This window comes from Paramisgurnus dabryanus, chromosome 9 (genome assembly GCF_030506205.2).
Source record: "Paramisgurnus dabryanus chromosome 9, PD_genome_1.1, whole genome shotgun sequence".
NCBI classification, from domain to species: Eukaryota; Metazoa; Chordata; class Actinopteri; order Cypriniformes; family Cobitidae; genus Paramisgurnus; species Paramisgurnus dabryanus.
In genome coordinates, this window is record NC_133345.1 from 35068596 (window position 1) to 35090339 (window position 21744).

Genomic DNA, 21744 nt, shown 5'->3' on the forward strand with positions numbered 1-21744 from the left:
TTGTATCTAGGTGGTTGCTAGGGTGTTCTGCATTGTTGCTAGGGGGTTGCTTAAAAATTAGTTTGGTTAATGGTTAAACACGACTTATTTAAAAAAAAATCATCTTTTAAATATATTTTCTTGATCAGATGGAAGTGTGCAGATGGAAAGGATGCAGCAGAATTTTGTGGGTTTTCATCTTGCATTTCTCAGGTTAGATTTGTTCATTTTGTGTGTGCTTTCGTACATTAATATACAGTATGCCTTTCTCTGGGATGGTTTAAACACTTCAAATAAACGTTTTTCTTGTATGCTCTGTAGGTTTTGTATCCGTGGAAGGGTCTGGTCGCTGTAGTCTCTTTAGCCGGCAGCATATACACACATTTGACGGTGTGATTTATGAGTTCCCTGGAGACTGCAGCTACATGCTGGCTGGAGACTGCCAACAAAGAAGCTTCTCTATACTGGGTAAGTGCCAGTCACCCACAGAGGTATATACATGAGTAAAACAAATGGTTTATGGAATTGGCAGCCACATTTTCTCAAGTGACTTAGATACTACAATTGAGAATACAATGTTATCTGTCTGTGTGTGCCCTGGATATCGGACCCAGGACTTGGGCATTCTTTGCGATGCTGTACCAGATGAACTACAGCGAGACAAGGAATAGTAAAGTCTGTACAATGCCAACATGATAAATGCCTTCCCGTGTGTGCTTGTGTTTATGTTAAGGTGATTTTTCTCATGGGAAAAGGAAAGGAGTGACTGTGTTTCTTGGAGAAGTTTTTGAGCTTCACCTCTCTGTTGATGGAACATTGTCACAAGGAGCAGAAAGGTACATGATCATAAAAAATATCCTAAAGGAAAGCTAATAACGTTTACAATGAAAAACAATAAGAAAAGGTTAAAATCGTGCTGGAAATGGAATGCTAAGAATTATTCTGAAAAAAATAAATACAAATAAAATGTTGACTTAACTTAAAGTTTTAAGGGAACTTGTTTCACAGCTTTTTTGAGTTTACTCAACTTTTGGGCCAAATAGTTCACTTAACTCAATTTACTGAGTAAAGTCACATGTGTCATGTAAACTTGATCCAACAAGATTGTACCAACCAACAATATTGTAGTGTTTATTATAAATGACTTATCGGTGCACTTTATTATTTTAGTTTTAATTCATGTGCCCTTATAATCTTTAATAGAAAAATATCTCCTCCCCTCCTCGAAATGACCTCTCTACACTGTAAAAAAATGCAGCATGAAGTTAAAACTTGGTTTGGCAAATCAATTCAACCTACAATTTTACTTTTTTTTATAAAAGTGCTATTGGAAACTTTTTTTTACAAGCACTGTAAAAAGTTGGTTCAACTTAAAAAGTTGCTTTAATTGGTAGCACCTAAAAAAGTAAGTGTTTTCACATTACATTTTTTACCTAACGTGATAAACAAGCAAAAAAACGTGCATAAAACAAGCAAAAAAATCTGGCAATGGGGTAAGCAAATAATCATGAAAATTTTTCTTAACACTAAATTCAAGAAAAATTTGCTTACCCCACTGCAGATTTGTTTGCTTGTTTTATGCACAAAATCACTTAAATTTGATATTTTTGGTCTAAAAACTAGACTTATTTTCTTGGGTCGTTTTGCTCATCAAGAAAAAGCATCTTAATGTAAGAATTTGTAGATATTTTTACTGAAAACAAGACAAAATACTAAGAATTTTTTTTCTTGAAAATAATTTTTTGCCGTGTCAGTGCCGTGGTTGGATAGTGCAGATTAAGAGGCGGTATTATCCCCTTCTGACATCACAAAGGGAGACAGATTTCAATAAGCTATTTTTTACATGCTTGCAGAGAATGGTTTACCAAAACTAAGTTACTGGGTTGATCTTATTCACATTTTCTAGGTTGGTAGAAGCACTGGGAACCCAATTATACATGGAAAAAGTTAGATTTTTATAATATGTCCACTTTAAGTAAAAAGAAAACATACCAATTACCGGTTACCAAGTTGATCCAACTTTTCACTTTTACAGTGTGGGAAAAGATCGCCGCAATTAACGATAAGCAATGCGAGTAAAATAGGTTTTCAAAATGAGGGCTCAACTTCCAACAAACCAATCAGTTTTCGATGTAAAAAATGCAGCATTTTTGTTAAAAAAATGTATATTTTATGCTAGTTTAACTTAAAAAATTAAGTTAAACAATTTTACTTTTTTATAAGTCCACTCAACTCATAAGAATAAGTTTGGATTTAAATTTCTCATTTTTTCTATATTAAATACTCACACTCTACTTAAGAAAAACCTAAACATTGGTCAAATAAATGATAAAAAAGTTAGTTGAATTACGTATAAACAATATGGATGTGTGTGTTTTCCAGGCTTCCATTGCCGTATGCGTCAAGCTCTGTATTCGCAGGGTTTGAGCTGGGATATGTTCGGTTATGGAGCGAAGAATTCGGATTCTCAATTCGTATAGATTCCTCGCATAACATACAACTCACTCTTGCCAAACAACACAGCAATCACACATGCGGCCTGTGCGGCAACTACAATTATTTGGTGGAGGACGATTTCACTGCACAAGAAGGTGAGACACAAACATGTAACTCTCATTCATTCAGATTAAGTGTAAAAGGCAGCACGAACAGGATGTGGAAAAACATGAGCTGGGGAAGTAGGTGGCGTCAATGTTCATCCAGAAGACAAAACATTAGAAATGTCTTTAAATGGTCTTTGTTTAGGAGCTTGTCTTTGTGTTTGAAGTATATTAAAGGGCTGTCATCGCTCACTATGACAGTTTTTGTAGTTGCTGGGTACACTTGAGTACTACATAAGTCCAACATAGGAAAAGCCTGTAGGTCCACACACAGTGGTAAAATATGATTTCTGTAAAAAATATTACAAGTCATTTAAGTCTTGACTATGAGTTGCTGTTACTTATAAAATAAAGTTGAATTAGTTAAACTTATTTCAACTTTATTTTATAAGTCACGGCAACTCATCACTAGTCAAGATAAAAAATAAAATAAAAGTTAAAATGACTTTTTAACTAAAAATCCAAGTTGATTATACTTAAAAATTTAAATGCACCTTTTCTACAGTGTATACACTGCAAAAAATGATTTTCAAGAAAAAAAATTCTTAGTATTTTTGTCTTGTTTTCAAAACTAGACTTATTATCTTGGGTCATTTTGCTCACCAAGAAAAAGCATCTTAATTTAAGATTTTTTTGATATTTTTACTGACAAAAATACTGAGATTTTTTTTTCTTGAAAATCATTTTTTGCAGTGTATAGTCATATGTTTGTAAGTCAGGTCTAACAAGAAAAAGTTTCTATCATTTTTAGCATTTTGTGTCCAAAATCAAGAAATGAATAAATTTGGCACAAATGCAACATTAAATTAAATAATACTATGGACTTCAAGACTCTTTGATTCTCAATAATCACAAAAAAAATTATGCAAACTTATTGTTTCCTCTTTACTAAGTTTTTTTTGGATCAAATATGTCCCAAACATGTTCTTAAAAGGCTTCATGATAGTCCATGCAATCCATAATATATTGGAGGGCTGCAAAATGATTAATTAGTCGCGATTAATCGTCTTGTAAATACTGTTAATGGGACGACATATGTGACCCTGTCTGTTAAATCCAGTCTAAATTTCAATCTAAATTATAAGATTAGGAGCAAAGTTTGATTTCACATTGATTTCAATCTTTGACATGACCTTACTCAGTCAATATATTTATCACAGAATGTACTTTATATTATGGTTTTATGTAGAAAAAATTTACTTAAGATGGGTTTGGGTTATATATGGTTAAATGATACATGTATATTTTTAGGTTTCGTGACAGATGACCCATATAACTTTGCAAACTCTTGGGTGATGAATGGAGCAGAGGAACCCTGTAAACGTGTGACTCCTCCATCACAGAGCTGCAACAGCACCGGAGAATCTGTTAAAGTCAGACATTCACCTTGTTACTATCTAATCTATGTGTCTTGTAATACAGATGTTGGGTATATTATTGAGAATTTGTGTTTTAGGATCTGATGTCACAGTGTGAAGCCATGAGCAGCTCCACCCTCTTCCTGCGTTGTGGGCACCTTGTTAATGCGGCTCCATTCGTGTCTGTATGCGAGTCTGATGTATGTCACTGTGGGACGGGTGATGGGTGTGTTTGCCAGGCCATGTTAGAATACGCCCGCACCTGTGCCAGTCGAGGCGTGACCCTGTCTAACTGGCATGTACAGAACCGGTGCTGTAAGTAACACACACACACACATATACTGTAAACTCTTAGGACACCACCAACTTTGTTGTTTTAGTGAAGCTTTAATCGTCAACCATATTTATGTTGATCTATATTAAAGCAGTCTCATTAAACATGTTGTTTTGAGGTCATATTGATAAAGCCCTACCAATTAACAGTCCTGCATTATCATAGTTTCCTCCCTCAGTGAGTTGTACTCTGTTTAGTAGGTACTATTTTCTCAGACTGTGTTAATCTTTTTTTCAAGAAAAAAGTAAATTACAATAACTTATTGCTAAGTAACTAGTTACACCCAACACTGCCTAAGACTTTTGTATAAGTATGTACTGTATATGTCATGTAGATCTGATATTTGCATACACAGTGAGGAAAATAAGTATTTGAACACCCTGCTATTTTGCAAGTTCTCCCACTTAGAAATCATGGAGGTGTCTGAAATTGTCATCGTAGGTGCATGTCCACTGTGAGAGATATAAACAAAAAAAAAAGATTTTTTAACTATTTATTTTTATGATACAGCTGCAAATAAGTATTTGAACACCTGTCTATCAGCTAGAATTCTGTCCCTCAAAGACCTGTTAGTCTGCCTTTAAAATGTCCACCTCCACTCCATTTATTATCCTAAATTAGATGCACCTGTTTGAGGTTGTGAGCTGCAAAAAGACATCTGTCCACCCCATACAATCAGGAAGAATCCAACTACTAACATGGCCAAGACCAAAGAGCTGTCCAAAGACACTAGAGACAAAATGTAACACCTCCACAAGCCTGGAAAGGGCTACGGGGAAATTTCCATGCAGCTTGGTGAAAAAAGGTCCACTGTTGGAGCAATCATTAGAAAATGGAAGAAGCTAAACATGACTGTCAATCTCCCTCGGACTGGGGCTCCATGCAAGATCTCACCTCATGGGGTCTCAATGATCCTAAGAAAGGTGAGAAATCAGCCCAGAACTACACGGGAGGAGCTGGTCAATGACCTGAAAAGAGCTGGGACCACCTTTACCAAGGTTACTGTTGGCAATACAATAAGACGTCATGGTTTGAAATCATGCATGGCACGGAAGGTTCCCCTGCTTAAACCAGCACATGTCCAGGCCCGTCTTAAGTTTGCCAATGACCATTTGGATGATCCAGAGGAGTCATGGAAGAAAGTCATGTGGTCAGATGAGACCAAAATAGATCTTTTTGGTCATAATTCCACTAAAAGTGTTTGGAGGAAGAAGAATGATGAGTACCATCCCAAGAACACCATCCCTACTGTGAAGCATGGGGGTGGTAGCATCATACTTTGGGGTTTTTTTTCTGCACATGTATTAAGGAGAGGATGACCGGGGCCATGTATTGCAAGAATTTGGGGATCAACCTTCTTCCCTCAGTTAGAGCATTGAAGATGGGTCGAGGCTGGGTCTTCCAACATGACAATGACCCGAAGCACACAGCCAGGATAACCAAGGTGTGGCTCTGTAAGAAGCCACACCTATCAAGGTTCTGGCGTGGCCTAGCCAGTCTCCAGACCTAAACCCAAAAGAGAATCTTTGGAGGGAGCTCAAACTCCATGTTTCTCAGCGACAGGCCAGAAACCTGACTGATCTAGAGAAGATCTGTGTGGAGGAGTGGGCCAAAATCCCTCCAGCAGTGAATGCAAACCTGGCGAAAAACTACAGGAAACATTTGACCTCTGTAATTACAAACAAAGGCTACTGTACCAAATATCAACATTGATTTTCTCAGGTGTACGTATTTGCAGCTGTATCATACAAATCATACATTGTGATTTCTAAATTTTTTTTTAGATTATATCTCTCACAGTGGACATGCACCTACGATGACAATTTCAGACCCCTCCATGATTTCTAAGTGGGAGAACTTGCAAAATAGCAGGGTGTTCAAATACTTATTTCCCTCACTCTATGTTTATATGTCTGTATGTGATCAGCTCTTAAGTGTCCTGTTGGCATGGAGTACAGTGACTGCACCCCGACCTGTTCTGCTTCTTGTCAGAGTCTGAACATTAAGGAAGTTTGCAAAGAAGAATGTGTTGATGGCTGCAACTGCCCAGGTGGGAGTGAAATGCTTTATATACCTGTAGGTTGTTGAAGTGTACATTTGGCAGACGCTTTTATCCAAAGTGACTTGTAATCAAGACCAGAGATCAAGTGTCGAGTCCCATCCAGCTTTTTTTGGATTAGGCCTTGACTTGGACTTAAGACTTGATCTCTGGTCTTGATCTTGAGTTGCACTCATCTACAGCACTAGTATACGTTTAGGCTATACGTTTTATCAGTTTATATGTCAAGTCAAACCCATGATCTTTTGCACTGCTAACACAATATCCCACCAATTGAGATACACGAACACTACAAGAGTACTTACATGTAAATGTGTTTGTGTCAGTGGGTAAGGTGTTGGATGGAGATCGCTGTGTTGATGTCTCTCAGTGCTCCTGTACGCACGCAGGACGGCGCTATCCTCCCGGTTCCTCCATCGCACAGGACTGCAACACATGGTAGAATACACAAACATTTACATTACATTGCATTCAGACATATATGACCTAAACCTGCTGCTATATCAATAAACATTCCCCTTACATACAACTTATCTTTCTCAGTGTGTGTCGCCATGGATCATGGGAATGCACCAATGAAGAATGTCCTGGTAAACATATATGTTTATATCTTTAGTTTATGTAGGTCATGTCAACAAGAAAATACAGAAAACACTTTACAATAAGGTTGTATTAGTTAACATTAGTAAATGAATTAGCTAACATTAATTAATTATTTGTTTTCTAAAACAATCTTTCATCGGTCCTCTCTCTATCTGTAGGGGAGTGTTTGGTGACAGGACAGTCCCATTATAAGACCTTTGACAATAAGTTCTTCACCTTCAGTGGTATTTGTCAGTATCTTTTGGCTAAGGACTGTACAACCAACTCATTTTCAGCCATCATCGAGACTGCACAGGTCAGAAATCTACCCTGGAGTAAATATTATTGTGGGGTTCGTGATTATGAACGAGTTTTCCTGTTTAAAGTGTGCGGATGACCAAGATGCCATCTGCACGCGATCAGTTATCCTGAGGTTTTACGATCTGGCCAATCAGACGATTCGTCTCAAGCATGGGGGTGTGGTCTCTGTGGATGGAATGGATGTACAAACACCTCTAATAAACGGTGAATTAAATTATCAATAAAAAAATTTAATGGAGATTTTGGTATAATTCTTTGGATACTGAAATCACTTTTTTAAGCTCTTCAGGAGACTTGAGATCTCATGAGAAAGACAGAGAAAATAGACAGAAAAAATAGACAGAAATTATCTTAATCTTAAAAAATCTTAAAAGTGATTTTTTAATTGTCTACAAGGATAAGCTACAAAAAAGTAGGCTATGGAATATGGATACAGATCAGATTGTGTAACTGTGTGCATGTGTGTAGGTGCACTAAGAGTCCACAATACAGTGATGTCATCCGTGAGACTGAGTTATGGACATGATCTTCATCTGGACTGGGATGGTAGGGGTCGTGTTTTGCTCAGGGTGAGTTGGCTCTCATTCAAAACCAGTCATTTTGATTACCTAGAAACTTAAACCTGTAAATGATTAGTTCACAAATTCTTATAACTTATTCAGCCTTATGCCATCCCAGATGTCCTTTCTTTAGCTAAACACAAACTATTTTATATTAAAATGTTGTAATTTTATCAACTTATATGGGGCCCAACATAGTAAAGCTCCAATACATTCATCATTAGGTGGCACTCAGTGGGTAGCACTGTTAACTCACAGAAAGAAGGTCCCTAGATCAAACTTTGGCTGGATCAGGGGACAATTTTTGTGGAGTTTGCAAGTTTACTCCATGTTTTCTCCAAAAGTCTGACAACATGCAGGTTAGGTTAGGTCATTGGATATGCCAAACGCTATACCCAACTTATGTTAACAGTATATTAAAAGAGTAGTCCACTTTAAAGATGGTGTCTATTGACTTTTCATAGTAGAAAAAAAGTACTATAGTAAGTCAATGGGCCCCATCTTTAAAGTGGACTACTCCTTTAACTTGTGTGTAGATGTATTCTCACCATGAATATAGCAATAGATGCTGGAATGGTGTTATAATAATATTCACTTTTGCTTTAACAAAAAATACACCCATCATTAAAGTAAATGACTCTAGTGGGTTAAAAAATCTAAAATACATTTGTGAGAGAAAAAAATATTTTTAGCTTATTTAGTAATTGATACATCATGTACAGTATTACTGTAAACAACACACAGATCAGCATGGTAAATTCAAATACTGTATGACAGCATGTTGATAATTTAAAATCTCAGTGGTTCTTAAGTTTTTGTGACTGTTTTCATGTATGTGACTCTGGATCACAAAACCAGTCATCGCATGGGTATATTTGTAGCAATAGCCAACAATTGCCTATTGTATGGGTCACAATTATTGTTTTTATGCCAAAAATCATTAGGATATTGGGGCGGTTTCCCGGACAGGGATTAGACTAGTCCTAGACTAAAATAAATGTAAGAGCTGTTCAAACTGAAAACAACTTGCAGTAATATATCTTAAAATATATCAGTGCCCTTTGTTTAGTTTCAAAATAGTAAGGCATGTTTGTTAAAACTAGTTATATTTCAAAATTAAACTAAGGCCTAGTCCTGGTTTAAGATAATCCCTGTCCGGGAAATGACCCCATTAAGTAAAGATCATGTTCCATGAAGATATTTTGTAAATTTCCTACATTATACAGCAAAAAATGATTTTTAAGAAAAAAAAAATTTGTATTTTTGTCTTGTTTTCAGTAGAAATATCTAAAAATTCTTAAATTAAGATGCTTTTTCTTGATGAGCAAAACGAACCAAGAAAAAAAGTCTAGTTTTTAGACCAAAAATGTCAAATTTAAGTGATTTTGTTCTTAAAACAAGCAAAAAAATCTGCCAATGGGGTAAGCAAATTGTTCTTGAATTTTTCTTGAATTTAGTGTTTAAGAAAATGTTCAAGATTTTTTTGCTTACCGCCATTTGCTTGTTTTATGCACAAAATCACTTACATTTGATATTTTTGGTCTAAAAACTAGACTTATTTTCTTGGGTCGTTTTGCTCATCAAGACAAAGCCACTTAATTTAATAATTTTTAGATATTTTTACTGAAAACAAGACAAAATACTAAGAATTTTTTTCTTGAAAATTGTGTAAATATATCAAAACTGTATTTATTATTAGTAATCTGTGTTGCTTAGGACTGCTTTAAAGGCAATTTTCTCAATATTTTTATTTTTTCAATATTAAAATCAATATTATGATTTATAAATAGTTATATTATTGTCTATCTTAAATATACTGGAAAGCCTATTTATTCATAAAAAAGACCCTGCTGACAGATTTTGTGGTCCAGTGTTATGTATTTCGTAATGAGACATCCAAGAACCAATGAGATTCAAGATTATGGACGTGCTCACATATTTGAATGTACCCTGCTGATTTTATTATACAATTGTTTGTGTTCAACCAAAGAAAGAAGATCTTATACATTTGAGATGGTACGAGGGAGAGAAAATTATGAGATAATTTTCATAGTTTCATATTCGAGTGAACTATTGCTTTATCATTTCCTTATACTACAGTAGATGAAAAAAAATTTACACTCTTAAAAATAAATGTGCTTTATGATGCTATAGAAGAGAACAAATTTTGGCTGAATGGTTCCATAAAGAACCTTTAACATCTGAGGAACCTTTCTGGTACTTTGTAGTGTTAAAAAAGTTCTTTAGATTATAAAAAAATGGTTCTTGTAAGAACCTCTAACTAAATCTTTCAGGAACCAAATGGTTCTTCAATAGCATCATTGCGAAGAACCTTTCAAGCACCTAATAGTGCAAAAAGTGCATTACAGCTGTCTGTGAAACACAACCCGGGATATAAATACAGTATAATATTTCTGCAGGCTTAATATGGGAGCATATGTGTGTGTGTGTTTACAGCTAAGCCCTGCCTATGCTGGGAAAACCTGTGGTCTGTGCGGTAACTATAATGGTAACCAAGGAGACGACTTCTTAACGGTGGGCGGGCTGGTGGAGACGCGCGTTGAAGGATTCGGTAACGCATGGAAGATGAACCCAGAGTGTGAAAATATTCAGATACAACCGTCTGATCCCTGTATCTCAAACCCTAAGAGAGGTATATACACACATGCTGTTACACAAAGCAGCATGCAAATGTCATTTTTAATAACATTTTAAACTTTGTAATGTCTGAATACCTTCAGTTGATATCATGAATAACTGATGTATGATATCATCATTTAAAAACACAAATGTACACTAGATGGCAACAAACACCATTAAGTGAAAGCTTGATGATTTTTGCCTGTGTGTGTTTATGTGTTTGTAGTGCGTTTTGCAGAAGAGGCCTGCGCAGTTCTGCTCTCAGTAAAGTTTGAACCCTGTCATTACGAAGTGAACCCCGATCCATATTTGAAGAACTGTCGCTATGATGTCTGCACCTGCGCAGACGGGCAGGAGTGTCTGTGTGATGCTGTGCGCAGTTACGCAGCCGCCTGCACAGCCAAGGGAGTGTTGATCAACTGGAGGGGTCATGGATACTGTGGTATAAGAAATGTTCACTTTTGTTCGCTTCTGTTGTTTACTCTTATAAATAAATGTATTACAAATCATTCTTCACTGCCATGTTCTTTGGATTCTATTTAGTCAAAGTATTTTGATTATTGTTTAAAATTGTGCATGATTGTGGTTGAACAGATTTGACGTGTCCGGATGACCAGGTGTACGAGGCGTGTGGAAATGTGTGTAATCAGACCTGTAGGTCTTTATCCCTGCCTGACAGCGACTGTCGCGGGTTGTGTGATGAAGGCTGTTTCTGCCCAAGAGGACTCTTCCTCAGTGATGCGGGAGAATGCGTGCCTGCTGACCTCTGCTCATGCCACTATAATGGAGAAATCTTTGAGCCCAACGACATGATTGGTGATCATCACTCCATCTGGTAAAATAAATAATTAACAAAAAACAAACATTTGTAAAACAGTATATTACTATACAGAGAGGAAACAGTTACAGTAACATTGAGCATGTATATGTATACATCGTTCAATGGAATTGAATATAATTTATTGTCCAATTTTTGAGAAATTTGCCTTGGATTCGATAACAGCCATCTCCACACAATGAAACATTTAAAATAAAGCACTACAAAACACAGAAAGTCACAAAATTCCTAATTAAAAAAAAAAACACTTTTTGAAACTTTTGGAACTGCACAGAAATGTTTTATATGTAATCAAAATATGGCCAAATTATGATATGATTGATCAATCTATTAGTGCAGTGGTTTCCAAACTGGTGGTAACACTTAACTTGAAGGGGTGTTCATAAGACTGACATGACACCTTCATAATCATGACATGACACGTGCCATTAAAATAAAGTAGATTGTATGCATGTTTATGACAACTGTCATTAAGTGTCTTTTGTTCAGTTATGATGACATTGTTTGAAATGAGATGTTTTAGTTAAGACAACTTGACATTAACCAATACTTGTCATGACAACTTGACATTACCAAGACAACATAACTGACCACTTTTTACCCGTGATACAAATTGAAATGTCATTAAGTGTTAATACTCTTTCATATAGTTTTATAACAGCGTCATGAATATTTTTCTTGACCTCAACTACAGTAGTACAAATATAATTTGTCATTAAAATGTCATTACGTGTTAATACTCTGTTAAATAGTTTTATAACAGTGTCATGAATATTTTTCTTGACCTCAACTACAGTAGTACAAATATAATTTGTCATTAAAATGTCATTACGTGTTAATACTCTGTTAAATAGTTTTATAACAGCGTCATGAATATTTTTCTTGACCTCAACTACAGTAGTACAAATATAATTTGTCATTAAAATGTCATTACGTGTTAATACTCTTTCATATAGTTTTATAACAGTGTCATGAATATTCTTCATAATGTTTTTTTAAGTTTCCTCCAGGTGTTAGAGAAATAAAATCAATCATCCAATATTAATAATAATTAAAATTGATAAAATTATATTTTATTGCATTTGGAGACCGATTCACCTAAAATTAAATGAAAACAGTCCAATAACGGGTAAAACCATGCAGCTTTCGGCCCATATTGCTTAAAAACAGTTTGCGCAAAAAAAAACATATCGCGCAAAAACAGTTAACAACATTAAATTAATTAAATGTTTTGTTCGTTTTGTCTTCTATGTCAGAAATTTTCAGAATCCTCTTTTTGAGGAAGAACAAGTTCTGTTAGTAGTCAGTTTTTTATGTATTGTGCATATAAATAGAGTTAAAGGAATAGTCAATTTTCTTAAAAGAAAAATCCAGATAATTTACTCAACACCATGTCATTTAAAATGTTGATGTCTGTCTTTGTTCAGTCGAGAAGAAATTATGTTTTTTGAGGAAAACATTGCAGGATTTTTCTCATTTTAATGGACTTTAATGGACACCAACACTTAACACTTAACTCAATAGGTAACAGTTTTTTTCAACGGAGTTTCAAAGGACTCTAAACGATCCCAAACGAGGCATAAGGGTCTTATCTAGCGAAACGATTTTCATTTTTGACAAGAAAAATAAAAAATATACACTTTTAAACCACAATTTCTCGTCTAGATCCGGTCCAGCGCGACCTAATGTAAATGCGTAGTGACGTAGGGAGGTTACATGTTACATTTGCGGACCATTTTAAAGAATAAACTGACACAAAGACATTAATTAGTATCAGTTGACATACAACAACGTAGGAACGGTCCTCGTTCTCAATACACTCGTAAAAACTGGGGTTGAGTTTCGCGTTCGTCCTCTGTGACCTCTTTACGTCATGACGCTTTCAGGACTGGATCTAGATGAGAAATTGTGGTTTAAAAGTGTATATTTGTTATTTTTCTTGTCAAAAATGAAAATCGTTTCGCTAGATAAGACCCTTATGCCTCGTTTGGGATCGTTTAGAGTCCTTTGAAACTCCGTTGAAAAAAAACTGTTACGTGTTGAGTTAAGTGTTAAGTGTTGGTGTCCATTAAAGTCCATTGAAATGAGAAAAATCCTGCAATGTTTTCCTCAAAAAACATAATTTCTTCTCGACTGAACAAAGAAAGACATCAACATTTTGGATGACATGGTGGTGAGTAAATTATCTGGATTTTTCTTTTAAGAAAATGGAATATTCCTTTAAGTATAATCTTTTGACGTGTCTGTTGCATTTTGTTAAGGTATTTTAAATTATTTGACATAGTATTAACACTTATTGACATTTTATTGAAAGGTTCAATTGGTACCAGTTGAGGTCAAGAAAAATATTCATGGTGCTGTTATAAACAGCATAAAATCTACTTCATGTTCATGAAATGTGTCATATCATGATTATGAATGTGTCATATTAGTCTTATGACCACGGCTTCAAGTATGGTTACCCCACCAGTTTTATGGCATTTTATAAAATAAATTAATTTAGCATAAATTCTGTGTAAATTAAATATGGCTACCAACCAACACTAGTTTTGAAATTGTTTAATGTCATGAATTTTCTTTGGGTTGGGGGTAAGAATGGATGCACCCTAGGGAACATTTGAGAACCTGACTCTATCTCATGGCATGTCGTATATATTTTATGAGGTGGCTAATTTGTATTAATTTGTACGAACACATTCGTACATTTTTGTACGATTTGCCTTGACCCTGTGACGTTGGGGTTAGGGGTGGGGCTTTTTAGCACTTTTATGCACGGTTAAAGTCACCATGAAACAGTACAGATGACGTATATGCGAGTAAAATGGCTTCTGAATTATTATTTATTGAATTATATTTTTTCATTCAAATTCTGTAACGTCGTACAAATTCATACGAATGAGACTACTCGTAAAATACGTACAAATTTTCGTGATATCAGGAAAACCACTGTTTTAATGTGACATGGTGTTAATAACTACGATAAATGTGTCTATTTCTTTTTGTATGTTTGTAGTGTGTGTGAGAATGGATCCATGCATTGCAGTTCTAGTCAAGCCGCTGGATCGACCCTATCAGAACTGTTCTTTGACGATCATCCACTTTCACGAGGTTTTCACATCACCCAATAAAACACAATCACACTGGTATGCTCAGAGAAATACAGTACAGTACATGTCATGAATTGTTTGTCTGCGTCTGTGCTCATATTTGTGCCTCTAGAGCGGCGCTCTATCTCTTGCCCTCCTCCGCTACAGCGGTTCGAGTGTAGCAGTGTAAGGGATACTGGGATAGAGTGTGCCAAAACCTGCCAGAACCTGGATCTGGAGTGCGTCAGCTCGGGATGTGTGTCTGGATGTATGTGTCCATCTGGAATGGTAAGTGTGTGTGTGTGTGTTTCTGTAGTTTCTTTCGAAGAGCATTGTGCTAGACGTGCAAATATCATGGGTTCGAACCCCAGGAACACAGATACTGATAAACTATATACTTGTCACTTTGGATAAAAGCATCTGCCAAATGCATAAATGTAAATGAATGTGTAAATAATTATGTGTGTTTGCTTAAAGGGATAGTTCGGCCAAAAATGATATTAAACCCATGATTTACTCACCCCCAAGATATCCGAGTTGCATATGTCCATCGTTTATCAGACAAACACATTTTCGGATATTTTAGAAAATATTTTAGATCTTTCAGTTGATTAAATGTAATGTTACGGGGTCTACGACCTTCAAGTCCAAAAAAAGTGCGTCCATCCTTCACAAATTAAATCCAAACGGCTCAAGGATGATAAACAAAGGTCTTCTGAGGGTAATCCGCGCGGTGTTGTTGTAGAAATATCCATATTTAAAACTTTATTAACGAAAATAAATACCTTCCGGTAGCGGCGCCATCTTAGACTCCTCTGTATTCAGGAGAGAGTATTAGCGTAGTGTACGCACTTTTCTTAGTGACGTATGACAAATTCGGAGGGCGGGGGCACAGAGCAGCAGCAGAGTAGCCTTCATAGGCTGCGTAAGCTCTCATCCTGAATGCGGACGCGACTAAGATGGCGGCGCTACCGGAAGGTATTTATTTTCGTTAATAAAGTTTTAAATATGGATATTTCTACAACAACACCGCGCGGATTACCCTCAGAAGACCTTTGTTTATCATCTTGGAGCCGTTTGGATTTAATTTGTGAAGGATGGACGCACTTTTTTTGGACTTGAAGATCTAGACTATGAGTGGCCCCCGTAACATTACATTTAATCAACTGAAAGATCTAAAATATTTTCTAAAATATCCGAAAATGTGTTTGTTTGAAAAACGATGGACATATGCAACTCGGACAGCTTGGGGTTGAGTAAATCATGGGTTTAATATCATTTTTGCCCGAACTATCCCTTTAAAGGCGGGGTGCATGATTTTTGAAAAGCACTATGGAAAAGAAAGTCGGGCCGAGTACCAAAACACACTTAGTTTAGCCAATCAGCAGTAAGGGGCATGTCTACTAACCGACATTGTTGCCTGGGATGAGTATCTGTGGGGCGGGTCTATCAAAAGAAGTTTTAGATTCTATTGGGGTAGGAGGGTGTTTGTTTAGGTGATTTCAAATATCAACACTGGCTTTCAGAGATCATGCACCCCGCCTTTAAAGGGAAAGTTCGGCAGAAAAAAATTGCCCCATGATTTCTCACCCATCCGAGATACATATGTCCATCATCTTTCAGACGAACACAATCGAGTTATATTGGAAAATGTCATGGCTTTATAATGGCAGCTACAGGGAACAACGTTTTCAATCCCCAGAAAGTGCATCCATCCTTCTTAGATGTAATCCAAAAGCCTTCTGAGGGTAATTGATGCGATTTTGTAAGGAAAAACCCATATTTAAAAATTTATAAACTATAATAACTAGCTTTCGTTAGTGGCCAATCACAAAGTAATAAAAAAATGCAGATCTATCCCTTTAAGAAATTAAAGTAGTTGTTATAACTAAAGGTTAACTATTAAATCATACTTAGCTGAGCTTAGTTGGCAACAAACAAATACAGGAAAACATGTAATTTAACAGATGCTTTTCAAAGTTATTTAAAAGTTATTTGCAGTTATTTGAAACTTAAACAACAGAAATAATGTTTCCAGGTTCGACACAGAAGAGAATGCATCCCACTAGACCAGTGTCCTTGTTTCCATAACAACCGCCCCTATGCCTCAGGACAGAGCATTAATGTGGATTGTAACACCTGGTAAATAAGCCAATCACATCTCTTCTGCTGACTGACACTGGTATAATGAACACAGATCATGACAAATGTAGAGTTTCTCAATATATTTTGTTATTTTACAGCGTTTGTGAGGGGCGTCAGTGGAAATGTACGCAGCGTGTGTGTGACGGCGTGTGTCGGGCAATAGGAGAGTCGCACTACATCAGTTTTGATGGACTGAAGTTCTCGTTTCCTGGACCCTGTCAATACGTACTTGCTCAGGTATGTAGACAATACTCTCTCTCTGTTTTTTCCTATTCTGTTTTTTCCCTCATGTTCATCTATGTTAACACTTGTTTTTTCTCTTCGAGTAGGATTATTGTAATGGATTGGAGGGCACGTTCAGGGTTCTAGTGGAGAACTCCGCCTGTGGGATTGCAGGTTACCGCTGCAGTAAATCCATCACAGTGTTTTACAAGGGAGGCTTAATTGTCATGGAAAACAAAGAGGTAACATACGCTGATAGTCTTCTATTTAATCTACCATATTGATATGCCTCTCAATAAAAATGTCGTCTTATATTCGAGCTTTAGACTATTACAATCCGTACACCTGCGAAAATGCTGTAGGTGGCGCCAAATACCCATAAACAAGTTCACCTGGACTGAAGAAACCTGATAAACTACTGTTAATGAAATATTATAAGGCTACATGCTTTTTCACAATGAGGCTGACACCTAGGCATATTGTCATTAAATCCAGATGGACTGCAGGTTATATAAAGTGCTGTATGCCAAATGAAAAGTATTAAAGAATGTGAGGAACCAAACTGGTCCTCTTTGACATATGAAAATTATTTTTTTAATTTAAGCATTTTCTTTATAAAAGACAAGAGTTGGTCTTCAAAAAGTATTTTTTTCAAAAGGTACACTTTGAAAAGGGGGGTGGGTCGTAATATAAAGCATATAATATAATAATATACTACAAAGTAGCACTCTACAGTAAAGATATTTCATCTGCTACTTGACTTATTGTTACAGCGCTGTACTGTCTTTAAGCGTGGGTTGCACGATAAAGGATTAAATATAGAGTTAAGAGCTAATCCAGGATTTGTTGATTCAGGTTTTATTTGGGTTTATTTTATACACGCCTTAACAAATCAGTGATTAATCTGTGACCGGTAATTAAATAACAACAGTGGCTATGATCAGAACAAAATATTGAGTCTATGACTTAGTGAATACCGCATGGCATGTGCACTGTAAAACCTAAACGTTAACTTAACTCAAAACAGACACACTGTTAACTTAACTCAAAACAGACACACTGTAAAACCTAACAGTTAACTTAACTCAAACCATTTAAGTAAACCGGTTGCATTAGTTTTAAAATGCATACATTTGAGTACTGTGTACTTAAACAAATTGAGTCATATGCAGTTATGCACTTATATTTAAATTCACACTACTTAAATATAAGTGCATAATTGCACATGACTCAAGTTCACAGTACTTAATTTTATGTGTTTTAAAACTTAAATGGTCTAATGCAACCGGTTAACTTAAATGGTTTGAGTTAAGTTAACTGTTAGGTTTTACAGTGTGTCTGTTTTGCAGAGTGCTTTGACAATAAAAACAAAACATGTTTCATAAAATAGTATGCAACATTGTGGCATGCTCTGTTGCATATTTTGGCAAATGTGGTAGGTCATTATGCACATGCTATTTTTTTAACATTATTCACAACCTATTTACAAATATTTTTCAGTAGATAGGCAGGTAGTGTTTTATTCCAAACAATATAAAGCAACAATATACCCAATATTACTACATTTCTAAATGACAATCAAAAATGCACGGTCATCTGTATATTACGCTTATGTATGTAAATAAATATATGAAACATATAAAAAGTTAACTATATAAGGTAAAAAAAGAAAATCAAACAACCTGATCAGACAACCTGGAAACAATTCACAAGGCATACAGTATCTATTGTATCAACTAGGGCTGTGACGGTCATTATATAACCGTGAGACCGACGGTTATAGTTGAACACCGTCATTAGAACTCTATAACCGGCAAAACCGTGTTATTAAAATATTTAAAAAACATTTTTATCTTAAAGAATGTTTAAATAGTTATTAAAAACAGTTGTTAACAGTCTGTGTTATACGCCCCCTCACGTTCTCACGCAGTGAAAAATACAGAGCGGGGCAGACACTGAAAACGCGCTGACATACAGGACAGACCAGGTTACTTTTCAGTTACTTTTGAGGTTTAACAAATTAAACAAAGTCTTACCTTTCAAATCATCTCTTCCTTCTAGTTAATTTATAGCATCAAATAAACATGAATGACCATAAGAAGGATGTTGTTTTAACCGCGGAAAGGCGTCAGTACACTCCGCTTTTCAAGTTCAAATCCTCCCGTGCTAATCTACTAACTCTCCTGAAAGCACATTCACTGCTTGTCTTGCTGTTAATTTTAAAGAAACGTAGAGTAAGTAGCTAATCAGTGTCTTGTTTATTCAAACGCCGGTTTACTTCGCAAGTGTGAGCACTGAACAGCGCGTACTGTATGTGGAGAGCATTTGCCGCGCGTGGCCATTGTCGGCTGCGTTTGCAGCGCATACTTTGCAGTTTAATAACAGTATAAAAATCTCAAGTTCATATTACTTTACTTTACATGCATTTATGAGCAAAACCTCTTCAAGACGCTTTTTAATCCACATTCCGGTCCATGTAATGACAGATATAGACACAATTAAATCTATTTCTCTGAAGATTATCAAAATAGATGAGAGAGGATTCATTTATGCTGAGCAGAGAGTGACAGCGCAGTCTTCTGTTAACAGTGTGTGTTTTTTTTTATATTTCATTGCTCTCTGTTAAATTGCTTAAAGTCATTAATGTTTAAAACACACTTGGCATCACATTCATGATTTTATGGTAAAATGACACTTTCGCGTCAATCCACAAGCATTTAAACGAACAAAACGCCCCCCACAGACGGTTATGTTATGAACCGTCACATTTGACTCATGTCATAACCGTCATCACCAATTCTGAAACCGGCACACCCCTAGTATCAACCTGTTTATTATATAAACTATTTGTTGCAATATTGCAGAATATTCATAGAGAAAATAAAAATGCTAATAAATGAATATGTAAAGAGTTTGGTTCCAAAACGAGATAACTTCAAGTTTTTTGATTGTGCATTTCAATTAATATCAATCAAACTGCAGTTTGTTTGTTTTGATTTAAGCCTTCATAACAAAAAAATACAGCTAAGTAGTTCAATAAAACACAATAAAAACATGATAACATCATAATAACAGACTGCGCTCATGGAAAGTCGAGTTATATGGCCCAAAAAATTGATTAATTTATTTGTGTCCATGGCACAAAATTCAGCTTTTTTCGTGTCATTGTATGTATTGTTTTCTCATCTTTTTTTCTATTTTCTTACTATTGTCGCTTGTGGTTGGGGTTAGAATCACTTTTTGTTACATTTTTAGACATCCTAACTAGAGCCCGACCGATATGCATTTTATGGGTCCGATGCCGATACAGATATTAGGGAGTAAAAAAACACCGATAACGATATATCGGCCGATATTCTTTATGTGTATATTATAGTACAGTACACATATACTACAGTATATTATACTACAGCAGGCTACTGTACATATAATACCCTATATACATTAACAGAATATACTATATATAAATACTTTTTTTGCAATGATCACTCACAAATGTGGTGATCAAACACTTAAAATGACGTGACAAAGATATGTAATATAGGCAGGTGTGTTTTACAAGTTAACCAAAAACTTTATTATCCAAAATGATTCTGATATAAGTGCATAAAACAGTAAACTTGACTAATTATAAATAACTTTAAAACACAAACAAAACAAAATACATATAACTTAAATGATTGTCAGTTTTGACAAGAATAATGTTATATTGGGCTTATTTTGAAAATGGAAACTTATAAAGTCATTGTTTATTTGCTTTACAGTAAGTTATGTACTTCACAAATTAATTAGAAACTTACTGTTAAGACGACAATACTTTACTGACAACATACTGATGTAGGCTTATGTTTAATGTACTGCACAACGTTTTTATGACGCGAACCCACAGTGTTCTGCCGGTACTTTAAACTTTTATAAAACTAAAGCGTCTGCTCTCCGCCTCTTTAATTTAGCGAGGGTGTAAAGTTGCGCAAGTTTATTTAATCAATTGCTTTGAAATGAGCATACAAGCATCTGTACTCCCACAGACTGCGCGTCAGTTTAAGCGTGTCCTTTCTCCGCCTCGCGTCATTTCTTCCTCTTGCGTTTTAAACAACTCGCAAGTGGACAAAAGAGACGGATTAAAAACACCAAATGTAAACCGGAATGTGTCTTTCTCGCCCACTTATAATCCAATCGACCAAAGCGCGTCTTAACACCAGGTGTAAAATGTTGTGAAGAAACCGCGTGACTGCCACCACCTGAACTGAGGGACTGACTGAAGTGAAGGGGGGTTGGCTGGTGTCACTACAGTGAGTGACCTGGGTCACCATTAGCAACCAGTAGGGCGCACTCTGCTGGACAAACAAGTACTTACATCTTTCAAAAGCATTTAATGTCTTCTGTAAGGAACGTTCATATCGGCTTCATATCTGCGGCTTATACACCGATACAGATATATCTGCGACAGGCTCATATCGGCCGATAAAATCGGCAAAACGATAAATCGGTCGGGCTCTAATCCTAACCCAAACTTTAACCACAACTCCAGGCGTGAATAGTTTAAAAAGCTGAAGAAAAACATGTAGAAACCAATACATAAAAGTACATCCTAACCCAAACCCCAAATCTAACCCCAACCCCAAGCAACAATGATTTAAAAATAGGAAAAAACAATGAGAAAACAAAAGGTAAAATGACACGGAAAAAAAAAACTCATGCCACGGACACGAAAACTATTTATAGAAATTCGTGTGAGTGACTCGAAAAAGACAATCGTGCTAAAGGCACGAAAAAAGCTTAATTTTGTGACTATAACATCACTTTCCGTAAGATCATGTTTCATAAATTTTAAGTTATCTTGTTTTGGAACCAAACTCTTCATGGGCTAAATGTCCTGATTTAAATATATAGCATCACCATATTGACGTTTCCTATCTGGCTAGCATGATAGGTTGTTGATCCTATAAGATGGTATTGGGACATCAGTTAGAATATACTTGAACAGCACCAATTATTAGTAAAATTATGTTTATGAGTT

General features: G+C 35.8%; 1 protein-coding gene across 1 annotated transcript in view; it reads left to right on the plus strand.

The window, feature by feature from the left end:
* Positions 1-21744, plus strand: part of vwf (von Willebrand factor) — a 54898-nt gene that overhangs the window by 618 nt on the left and 32536 nt on the right. Inside the window, exons 2-21 of the mRNA XM_065283623.2 lie at positions 129-192; positions 301-447; positions 713-815; positions 2362-2570; positions 3831-3952; positions 4036-4252; positions 6199-6321; positions 6657-6768; positions 6874-6920; positions 7092-7228; positions 7299-7437; positions 7702-7802; positions 10251-10446; positions 10660-10875; positions 11028-11268; positions 14285-14379; positions 14491-14645; positions 16396-16499; positions 16601-16739; positions 16832-16966. Coding sequence (XP_065139695.1) covers positions 129-192; positions 301-447; positions 713-815; positions 2362-2570; positions 3831-3952; positions 4036-4252; positions 6199-6321; positions 6657-6768; positions 6874-6920; positions 7092-7228; positions 7299-7437; positions 7702-7802; positions 10251-10446; positions 10660-10875; positions 11028-11268; positions 14285-14379; positions 14491-14645; positions 16396-16499; positions 16601-16739; positions 16832-16966 — 2802 coding nt within the window. The remainder of the gene's footprint in view (positions 1-128; positions 193-300; positions 448-712; positions 816-2361; positions 2571-3830; positions 3953-4035; positions 4253-6198; positions 6322-6656; positions 6769-6873; positions 6921-7091; positions 7229-7298; positions 7438-7701; positions 7803-10250; positions 10447-10659; positions 10876-11027; positions 11269-14284; positions 14380-14490; positions 14646-16395; positions 16500-16600; positions 16740-16831; positions 16967-21744) is intronic.